Source organism: Triticum dicoccoides, chromosome 7B (genome assembly GCF_002162155.2).
Source record: "Triticum dicoccoides isolate Atlit2015 ecotype Zavitan chromosome 7B, WEW_v2.0, whole genome shotgun sequence".
Taxonomy (NCBI): Eukaryota; Viridiplantae; Streptophyta; class Magnoliopsida; order Poales; family Poaceae; genus Triticum; species Triticum dicoccoides.
Window position 1 is genome coordinate 262,483,087 of NC_041393.1, and position 11,912 is coordinate 262,494,998.

General features: G+C 44.4%; 1 protein-coding gene across 1 annotated transcript; it reads right to left on the reverse strand.

The window, feature by feature from the left end:
• Positions 1-3,186: 3,186 nt before the first annotated feature.
• On the reverse strand, positions 3,187-11,072 carry LOC119338409. The gene is made up of 2 exons (XM_037610720.1): positions 10,352-11,072; positions 3,187-3,529 (listed from the first exon to the last, which is right to left on the reverse strand). Exons 1-2 carry the CDS (start codon positions 10,942-10,944, stop codon positions 3,442-3,444), a joined length of 681 nt encoding a protein of 226 aa, XP_037466617.1. The 5' UTR covers positions 10,945-11,072; the 3' UTR covers positions 3,187-3,441.
• Positions 11,073-11,912: the final 840 nt, after the last annotated feature.

Sequence of the window (11,912 nt, forward strand, 5' to 3'; positions counted from 1 at the left end):
GCGCTAGCGAGTAATCGAACTCGCTACACCTCGCTCGTAAACTAGCATTCCAAGCAACTGGACCAGATATGTTTTTTGTTGACTGATTCGCAGCACGAACATTTAAGAACAAATGTAGCAGGTAATCAAACTTTATTTGAATTTCTTCAAACAAATCATGAAAATTGTAAACAATATTTTACAAAAAAATTGAAAAATAAAAATCTGAACAAAATTGACAGACGTAACACTTTTGAAATTCCAAAAAAAATTCGAAATTTAAACCTTTATTAAAATGTGAATACAATTTGGAAAATGTGAATACAATTTGGAAAATGTGAATAAAATTTGAAATTACAAACAAATATTTTGACCATGCAAAAAAATTTATAAAATTACTCGAAGATTTTTTGAATTTGTAAACAGACTCTGAAATAAAAATCTATTGAATTTGCGACCAAAATTTGAAAATATGAACATTTTTGAATCGGCAAAAAATTAAAAAAAAATATTTTTCGAGATTCTAAACTTTTTGAATTTTCGAACATTGTTTTGAAAAGAAACAGAAATTTTTAAATCCAAAGCATTGTAAATATTTCTGATCCTTTTTAAGTCTCTGAAATATTTAATATACATTTTTTGAATTTTGGAAAATATTTTGAAAAAGCGAATATTTATTAAGTTTCTAAAAAAGAAAAAAAGTTAAACTGAAAAAGCAAAAAAAGGGAAACAGGAAAGGAAAACAAACGAAAAGGGCCGGCCAATTCGTGGGCTCCCCTGTGCAAAGCCGTTTTAGTTATTTAATTGTTTAGTTGTTTTATATATTGCCTTTTCTCCATCTTTACAATTTTAATTGTTTTGTGTTTATACTCGTTCCTTTCACTTTCTAGTGGCTACTTTCTTAATTTTTGGCGAATACATGCCTTCTTTAAGAGATACGTGGACAAATATATTTTTAGGCATGCACATTTATTTGTATGGAGAAAAACATTTGATAAAAAAAGCAATCATTTCTCTTTGTAAATGTAAACAGAGAAACAATGTTTTTTATCTAGAATAAAAAATGTTCATGCATCTAGAGAATTGTTTTTCATGCACACTAAACATTTGACGCCACTAGTAATATGTGCTATGAAACAAAAGGAAATACAACAATTTTCGATGCTCGTACAAACTTCATTTAGCACTGCTCTCCTGCCCGATCTGGCCATGGACGGTCCAGATAATAGGACTATATGCCAGTATGACCCGATAACGTATCATGTGCACCCAACGAATTCGTGCACCAGGTGCTCCGATCCAACCCGAGTCATTGGATTAAAAAGAGAGGGCATGATGAGGGGCAAGGGGAACTGCAGGTACATTTTGCAAAACGGACATTGAAGTCTAGCTGATTTCTGTCCTCCCGTGTCTTCTCTACTGTGCCCAGTTTGAGGCAAGAAATCTGATTGAAAAGAGTAGTCAACCAACAACCAGTAAATCAAAGCCCAAAATTCCATTAATTAGAATCATGAATTGGTATTGTTGATGCAGTCTAACTATATTTCTGTTCTTTTCTACTAGACTCCAGCAGCGATGGATCCGGTGAAGACTTCAGGAACTTTGGCGACGGTGACAATGCCTACTCAGAGGCGAAGAGACACCCAGGCACCATCCTTCGATTCCCAATAACGACTGTTGTTTATAGTCCATCCATCTTTTCAGGCCACACAAGTTCAGGGATTTTTGGCACCATGTAAACAAGAATGTACACTTGCCAAAAAAATAGTATGCGACATTTTTTGTAGTTCAGAGGGGTGGTTGTTGTACAGTTCATCTGCATGCTTGTGATGCTCCAATGTGAAATACACTGATGTTCTTGCATGGAAGCATCTAAAGAAATGTGTTCAGAGATCTTTAGTTCAGTTTCAGTACAAAGCATCATCGCAACAGTTATTTATAAAGTTGTTTCTCTCATACTTAATACTAGTAAATGGCACGTGCCATGCACGTGTAGAATTTTTTTAAATCATGTAAATATAGTTATAAACACACATATCATGTATCATTTTAAGTATCATGATTTGAAGTTTTGAACTATCATGGGTGGACTTGCACAGCTCATCAATTAATTAATCAATAATTATTGAGATATAAATAATTTATTAGTGTAGGTGTGTAATATTAGATCTGCACAATTTCGAATACCAAGAGAAATAGGATACCCGCTTCATCCTCAATTTAATGAAATTTAATAGGTCCTAGCTTGAGCTATGCATAGAGTATACATTGCAAGTTATTCATTATTACAAATAAAATGATTATTTAAAATTATTTCTGTTTTGTTTATCAGATATCTTCACAAATTTATTGCTGAAAACAAGGGCAATATACTGGTAAAACAAAATTTTAACGGAAAGTAAAAGCTATTTAGCTATAACACATATTACATTTTTCTTTTGTTGTCTTTCTTTAATCATTTAAATTGCTTCCACCAGCAAAAAATTGTTTCAGGCATCTGCGCCTATGCCCAGGCTGAACCATCGTCATGCTTTTACTCTCTCTCATCTCCCATCACCATACCTACTTGGTAGCTCTGCTAGACTCTGGAGATTACTACTCTACCCTACCGCTGCATGCATTGTATCACATGAGTGTGCTAGAATTTTCTACAGAATCACGTGCCCATGCGAAAATGCCAGGCCAACACAGTGAAGTGGCGCAGCGCGAATCCCTGCGATGTGGGCCGTTAGATGGACATATCCAATGGTCTATGTGCAGCCACGTAGTCCTCTAGTACAAGCCATTAAATTTGAGCCGTCTGATTAGAAAGATCCAACGGTCCATATGTCTTGCTATTCGTATACTATATAGGAGTATAGATATAGATTATAGGGTTATAACTGTTGAGCAATGAACAATCATGCAACGGTTACATAAGCCGATACAAAAGCACACGTGAGAAGACAAGCATAGTAAAAAAGACAGGGCGGGACAGAATTCATCTAGACTTCAAGGTCCGTTTTGTTGGATCGGAGCACCTGGTGCATCAGTTCGTCGGGAGCATAGGAAACGTTCAGCTCCCCTTGCCCCTCATCCCGTCCCTCTCTTTTTAATCCAATGGCTGAGGTTGTACCGGAGCACCTAGTGCACGAGTTCGTCGGGAGCACAGGATACGTTCTCAGTATGACCCATACCATCGCTTCCATATTTTTAGACCATTGTCTATATGGACATAAAGACAATCAAATTTAGATAAGGAAATGCTGTTACATTGTAACCAGCCATGTGCATGAGAGACTGAAATCACTACACGCTTTAATAGCAAAGTAAAAGGGAACCAAAGCCAATTATAAATACTAAATCAACGCATCTTTATTGTGTGACTGCAAAACGGCATGGATCTGGCGGATTAGTCATGGATGCACGTACTGCATCGCGTTTCATGGCGCGGTGCTCTCTCATGGTTGAGGCGACGACAACTCAACTCTTTCCACGCAGCGCTGATCCCCTGTGTGATCTCTGCTTCAAGACCATGCCTCCCTGTGCCTTGGGAGGATAGTGTCTTTTCCTGATAAAAGAATACAGTATGTATTAGCATGGACTTCACTGTAACATAAAAGCAAGGCATGTACATATATCTTTCTAAATTCGTAGAAAGGAAATAGCCAATTAGTGTAACTAACTCAAATAGGAAACAACAGAAAATAGTGTTCTTCTTTTTGTCGTATCCTTAAATCATATCACACGACCATGTTTCTCCATCTAAATAAATAAGTACCATGTCATGTGATAGGTTCGTTGCAATCTTGTGTAGTTACTCTTCTTTTTTGGGGTAGTGTAGTAACTCTCATCTCTACTCCTATAAAAACCTGAGTTGGTGATGATGGTGTGCCTTCCATTTTTCACCAATAGCTGTTGGATCTAAACCTGACACATACAAAGCAAACTGTTGCAGTTTTGCAAAAAGATTCCCGCACTTGTTTCCATATTTATAAACAACTCCTCGTCTCTCACAATCAACCTTATCTCTTCCCCACCACATTCAAAAGGCTTGGTATGATGGCCGCTGCGGGCGCCGTCCACCCAATTTTGATGTTCCGTGCAACGCACGGGCATCTTACTAGTATTCTTAAATAATAATCAGTGCTCTATTATTTCCATTTTTTGCTTCAACATGGGACAAGATTTTTATCACTAGTCCTTAATTCATACTAATGCAAATCACTGATTGATATAATCAAAGACCAATCATGTGGAGATAAGTTTTTTATTCATGTGCAGATTTTGACCATGTTTGATATTGTCAACAATTTAGTGCCCACACGCAGGGCACGATTCTCTTTGCAGAACATATAGGCACTCGCCAGAAATAATCTATCGATACCAATTCTAGTTTTGACTACTCACCGGAGAGATAGGTTGTTGCGATTAATTACTACCTCAGTACCAAGATATAAGACGTTTTTGCAGTTGCAGTTCAATTTGAACTGCAAAAACGAGGGAGTAGTTACGACTTGACTTGCACAACAAAGGTCACCGTTTCGTATTCAAATATTCAAGCCGCAAATCAACCAAGTGTAACACCATTTTCGTCTCCAGAAATCCTATCTCTCGATACAAATTCCAGTTTGCCCCCTAACTGTAGAGAAAGACTTTTGTCATTAATGGATTATGTGTTGTCTTGCACAATTAAGGTTAATGTTTTTCATATAGATATATTCAACCTAAAGTGACACCAAGAAGAAACAGGTATGGTCAAACAGCATGATCATAGGTCATAGCAAGTGAGCAACCAAAGAGACCTAACTCTGTGCAATATTAGCATTGGTCAAAATAACAAACCATACCAACAAAAATGTTATATTTTATCTCTTAGTACCCTCATAAAAGAATAATTCAATCCAGAATATTAAAAAAATTCTGTAAGTATCAAGCACACAGGTTCGAGATGCCAGAACACAAAATCTCCACTTTGCACCATTTCTTTAGCCAAAAATACCGATATTACCTCCATTTCCAGCAAGAAAAATGAGTGACACTTCAGTATTTCATGGACACGCCAGTGCACTCATGTGTGCATGTGTCAGCACTCAGCACCCTATTTGCTTCCTGACGAACACACGCGCGAGAGAGAGATGGATCAAGGAAGACGATGACACAAGTGGTTTAACGCTGCTCAAACTTCCGCAGCTCTTCTGATTCTTGCCATTGCTTATTTGTGGCTAACATACTCCAACAGATAAGACCGAGAGTGAAGCAATTTTGCCCCTCACGCGAGTGCAGCCATCTCACAGCTTTTCTGATTCTTGCCATTGCTTTATTTGTGGCTAACAAACTCCAACAGAAAAGACCGAGAGTGAAGCGATTTTGCCCCTCATGTGAGTCGTGCCATCTCACGACTCTAGGATCACCTCGCGCAGCTGATGGCGCCGCTAGACTAGCTCACGAACAAACCTGTGACGACCCCTATGTTATTTTATGTGAAAGGGGAAAACAATAGGAAAATAATGTGACAGGCCACGGGTTTATCCCAACAATATCACCCCCTAAAGCATGTGCCATTGTAACTTCGACCATGCCGATCTTTGCACGAAGCTCCGCGAAGCGCACACGCCCAAGAGCTTGAGTGAGAATGTCGGCGAGCTGTCCGTTGGTGCCAACAAACTGCGCCTTAACCTTCATGGCCTCTCCGCATTCCCGAATGCAGTGGAAACGAACATAGATGTGATTGCTTCGGTCGTGGAAAACTTGACTTTTAGCAAATAAGATAGCGGATTAGTTGTCAATGTAGAGTTGAATGCAGGCTGGCTCCTCCTTCAGTTCATTGAGGAACGAAGTGAGTGAAATTTCTTAGCACGCCGCCACAGTGGCAGCTAAGTACTCTGCTTCGCATGGCGAGAGAGGCACCACATTCTACTTGAGTGACTACCGGTTGTTAACATTGTTGGCTTAGAAGAACATGGCGACAACGGTGCTCAACTCAGACGAGTGTCAAGATATCCGGTCATGACGTTGTCGCTGTAGCAGACGAGGTAATCGTCCCCGCTTCCCCAATAGTGACAACCCCAATTCGGCGTGGTGGCGACATAGCGCAACACTCTTCACCGCAGCAAGGTGTTGGGTGGTGGGCGCCTCCATGAAGCACGAGACGTAGCCGATGGCGCAAGAGATGTCCGGCCTGGTATCACAGGCACCTGACAACATCGCGGTACTCAGTCGCATCCATCGGCAGCATGGTGCTCTGTTTGCTGAGCTTGAACATGTGGTCCTATTGGCCCAGTGCAAGGGTTGCAGTCTACCATGCCACTCCAGTCAAGACTTCGCCGCGTACGCCGCTAGCTCAGGGTGATGCCGTCAACGGACTGGCACACCTCGATCCGCAAGTAAAAAATCAGGATACCAAGGTCACCAATTTTGAAGTGGTTTTGCATCTCCTCCTTGAAGTGCTCGATTTCCCTGACGTTGAAACCAATGATGACACAGACACCACAAGCAGACGAGACGTGGTGCTGCCACCGCGAACCTGGACGGCGTGCTCTCTGGCGCTCCGCTCAAAACAAAGCAAGAACGGGCAACATCAAACTTTTTGTTCCAAGCACATGGCGATTGCTTCAGTCCGTTGAGCCTTGTCAAGGTGTAGCACTTTCCCTTCTTGTCCGAAAATTGCGTATCCCGGCATTGTGCAACGTACACCTCCTCCTCAAGTTTGTCGTTGAGGAAGGTGGACTTTACGTCCTTGTGGTGCACGCCCCAGCAGGCGCACGTTCCAGAGCTAGCAAAAGCCGCACAGACTCGAGACGAGCGACAAGGGCGAACACTTCATCATAGTCCACCCCCTGACGCTGCACATAACCCTTTGCCACAAGGTGTGCCTTGTGCCGAAGCACCGCACCGTGTTCGTGTTCTTGACCTTGCACACCCACTTCAGGCCTATGGGATCAAGGCTGGAAGGGAGGTCGATGAGGAGCCACCGTACCTTGTACACCTACTTTAGGCCTATGGGACCAAGGCTAGAAGGGAGGTCGATGAGGAGCCACACGGTTTTCCTCAATGGACATCGTCTCCTCATCCAAGGCGTGTAGTTAGGCCGCGTCCTGCTCGGCCTTGAGGTGCAGCTCTCCAGCATCCCCCAGGACATTGTCGTTGAACTGCATATTGGGTGGCATGACGAATGATAAATTCGCCGAGTCGAGGTCTGCCATGTTAACCAGTTGGGGAGAAAGGGTTGCCGTGTCGAGGTCTACCATGTTAACCAGTTGGGGCGACACGGTTGCCCTGGAACCGCTTCTTGTTGCCGTGGCAATAGTCGCAACAGTTGCTGTCGCCGGTGCTGCCATGGCAGCATTCTTGGGTGAAACCAATGCAACAACAGCGCTTCCACGTGAAACTAGTGCCATAGCAGCCTTTCTTCTAACATGACAACGTTCTGCCAGGATCCGTTACCATGCCAGACGCCTTGCCTTGGTCCTCTGCGACATCTGGTGCGTCTCCTCAGTTGTGTTGGGCGCCAAGTACTTGATGGTGACGTGCGAAGGATGTGCTTGTGGGATGTCTGCTCCTCGCAGCCAGTCCTAGCATGCTCGTTGGTCAAAAACGAATGGTGTACATGTGCTTAGGGGACGTTTTACCTTGGCCAGGAGGTTCTCTTGCGGACCGTGCACCGCCATGCTCGGATGCTCCACGTGCGTCGAGTATCCAATCTCGTCGAGCTGCCCAATGTTGACGATGTTGCTCTTCAGACGGGAAATTCAGTAACGTTCTTTAATTCGCGGTGGTGGCTACCCGTTGCGGCGAACAGGAGCATGCCTCGTCCACATATCTCCACCACACAGTCGTCGCCGAACTTCACCGTGCCCATCACCATACCATTTCATGTGGTCCGACGAATACAGACACGTTGACAGTCATTTGGTTTGACACACCGGCATCGAGGTACCAAGGCACATCAACGTCGCCAGGGGCATGCCCAAGCTTGATGCAAGCTCACTCTTCATTGAGGAGGACGCGCTCGTACTCTGCCATGGCGGCTGGGACGGAGTTGCTGCAACAGCAACATTGGGCATGATTGCTACCATTGCAGCCTTTCGGGGCAAAAGCCATGCCATGGCAGGATTTCCTACCATGATGACTGCTGCTAAGGATGTTGTCATTGTGATGTTTTGGGGCGATTCCGCTACCATGGAAGGACTTTGCCCTGGTGTGGCAAGGTGTGTTGTGCACTCCTGCATCAGCAGCAGCGTGGACTCCTCATCGCCTGCACCAGGTGAGCCTCCTCCTGTTTCTTACAGCAATCACGGGCCCAATGGCCTAGCTTTCCACAATAGCGATACTTCTCGCGGCTGCCGCTTCTCGGCTGACCTTGGCTTTTGCGTCCGCCGCTGCACCTAGCGCGGGAGCACCCTCCACCACCACCACCACCACCATGGCAAGAGCTGTTGTTGCCTGAGGTGTTGCTGCTGCCAGAGGACCCGCCTTGGTTGTACCTATACTATAGCACAACCCACTGCTACTCAGCTAGCACTAGGCGATTGCCGCCCTGGCTAGATCCATCCAGCCTGTGTCAAACCTCTGCCGCGTTGAACCATCTCGTTAGCTCCTCGATGGAGAGCGCAGAGTGGTCGATCGGGGTCTATGTAGAGAGCGGTATGTGAGTAGTGCGGCAACACAAACAACAACAACAACAACAACAACAACAACAAAGCCTTTAGTCCCAAGCAAGTTGGGGTAGGCTAGAGGTGAAACCCATAAGATCTCGCAACCAACTCATGGCTCTGGCACGTGGATAGCAAGCTTCCACGCACCCCTGTCCATAGCTAGCTCTTCGGCGATACTCCAATCCTTCAAGTCTCTCTTAACGGACTCCTCCCATGTCAAATTCGGTCTACCCCGCCTTCTCTTGACATTCTCCGCATGCTTTAGCCATCCGCTATGCACTGGAGCTTCTGGAGGCCTGCGCTGAATATGCCCAAACCATCTCAGACGATGTTGGACAAGCTTCTCTTCAATTGGTGCTACCCCAACTCTATCTCGTATATCATCATTCCGGACTCGATCCTTCCTCGTGTGGCCACACATCCATCTCAACATACGCATCTCCGCCACACCTAACTGTTGAACATGTCGCCTTTTAGTCGGCCAACACTCAGCGCCATACAACATTGCGGGTCGAACTGCCGTCCTGTAGAACTTGCCTTTTAGCTTTTGTGGCACTCTCTTGTCACAGAGAATGCCAGAAGCTTGGCGCCACTTCATCCATCCGGCTTTGATCTGATGGTTCACATCTTCATCAATACCCCCATCCTCCTGCAGCATTGACCCCAAATACCGAAAGGTGTCCTTCTGAGGTACCGCCTGACCATCAAGGCTAACCTCCTCCTCCTCCTCACACCTAGTAGTACTGAAACCGCACATCATGTACTCGGTTTTAGTCCTTCTAAGCCTAAACCCTTTCGATTCCAAGGTTTGTCTCCATAACTCTAACTTCCTATTTACCCCCGCCCGACTATCGTCAACTAGCACCACATCATCCGCAAAGAGCATACACCATGGGATATCTCCTTGTATATCCCTTGTGACCTCGTCCATCACCAATGCAAAAAGATAAGGGCTCAAAGTTGACCCTTGATGCAGTCCTATCTTAATCGGGAAGTCATCAGTGTCGACATCACTTGTTCGAACACTTGTCACAACATTATCGTACATGTCCTTGATGAGGGTAATGTACTTTGCTGGGACTTTGTGTTTCTCCAAGGCCCACCACATGACATTCCGCGGTATCTTATCATAGACCTTCTCCAAGTCAATGAACACCATATGCAAGTCCTTCTTTTGCTCCCTATATCTCTCCATAAGCTGTCGTACCAAGAAAATGGCTTCCATGGTCGACCTCCCAGGCATGAAACCAAACTGGTTTTTGGTCACGCTTGTCATTCTTCTTAAGCGGTGCTCGATGACTCTCTCCCATAGCTTCATTGTATGGCAAGACAAGACAGCCCAGAGAAATTTCTCAGAGGCTTCTTCCTGCAGCTCATCACCAAGTACTGCTAGATTGTTCATCATACCGTTGAGCCATAGGGCGAAATCATCGAAGAAGCTGCGGAAGTTTGAGTAACGCATAACTACTCAACGGTATGAATTAGAAAACCTCATTCAAGTGCATAACTCTATGACCGCAACATAGTAAGGAAGTAAGTGCACAGGCATTTGGCACTGCCTCTACCATTACCATCTTGATTTCCTCTAGACTAACGAAGACCAGAATTGTTCTCTGACGGTAGAGAAGCCTAGAAATTCTCCTCTTTCGCATTGACAGAATAATAGTATTGTCTTATTGAAACGAGCTGTGCATAATGACTTGATCAAGAAAGATAGAGAGATCCAGAGTCCTCACCTAGCAGGTTTCTCGGTAGCCAGCTGCATCCCGTTCCACGGGAAGTTTCCCCCCTTTTCGTCAGCTTGCTCATTCGCCCTGGCACGTCCCCTCCTCTTGTTCCCCAGCCTCCCAGGGTTCCCATACACGATCTTGCCGCATCCGGCCCTGGAGAAGCCCTCCCTCTCGTCCTCCATCCAATGTTTCCCCTTCCCCTCCCTCTCCCCCTCGACCTCTGCCCCTTCCACAACCTTCCTCCTCGCCGCGGCTGCGCTGGCCTTCCGTTCCCTCTCCCCGAGGATCGCGCCGATGGGGAAGATGTCGGGGGAAACGGAGAGCGGGGCCTGAAGAGTGACGTAGGCCTTCTTGTAGTCTGGCTTGGCGGCGAGGAAGGGTCCTCGGCGGTGCTTCTTTCCCTCCATGTTGAGGGTGCGGACTTCGGCGATGGAGAAGCCGTAGACGGACTCGAGGCAGCGGCGGATGTCGACCTTGGAGGCGGAGGGGACGGTCCTGACAGCGAACTCCTGGACGGAGGATAGGGGGGCCGGGGGGAGCATGAGCTTGATGGGGAGGTTGGCGAAGTGGAGCACGCGGCGGCCCAGCCTGCTACCCATGGCCGGATGCGGCGGCGAAGGGTGGCCGGATGCGGCGGCGAAGGGTGGCGTAGGGTTTAGAGAGTGAAAATGGTTCGGTTCGGGTTCAGCGGCTCAGGCGAAGGACTATTGGGCTTGGTTCGGCTGTAGCGACTAAAAATGCCCACATAACATTCGCGGCTTGGGTGGGCGCCTCTGTGTCTCCCACATTACATTCGCGGCATTGGGTGGGCGCCTCTGTGTCTCGCGTGAGGAGGAGCGATTTGATTACGTATTTAAAAAATGTTAATTAAACATTCGAAAAAAATGTTAGACAAGTATTTGAAAATTTCTAAATGTATAGAAAAATGTTGAACATGTATTCAAAAAACTTTAATCTTGCATTTGAAAAAAATGGTAATCAAGCATTTAAAAAATGTTGAATATGTTTATATAAAAACTGCTGACCATGTATTAAAAAATGTTAATCTTGTACTTGAAAAATGTTAATCAAGCATTTAAAAATGTTAAAATGTGTATAGAAAAAATATTGATCATATATTCAAAAAATATTAATTTGTATTTGGAAAATGTTAATCAAGTATTTCAAAAATGTTGAAAATATGTATTAAAAATGTTGATCCAGTATTCATAAAATGTTAAACTTGTATTTGAAAGATGTTAAAGTGTATGAGAAAAACTGTAGAGAAATAAGAAAACGAACCAAAAATAATATGTTCTACCGCTAAAATAATGTGGAATGTATATTTATAAATGTTTAACATTTATTAAAAAATAATATCCAAACATGTATCTACAAAATGTTCAACGTGTATCAAAAAAATGTTACTCGTGTATATGAGATTACGTGTTTTGAAAAAGTAACCATGTATTTGAAAAGTAAACAATGAAAAGAAATTCTATAAAGGCATATAAAAAAAAGAAAAGAGAAAGAACCACACAGAAGGTTCTAAAACCGGACTGTAAAACCATGCCAAAATAGTTGCAGG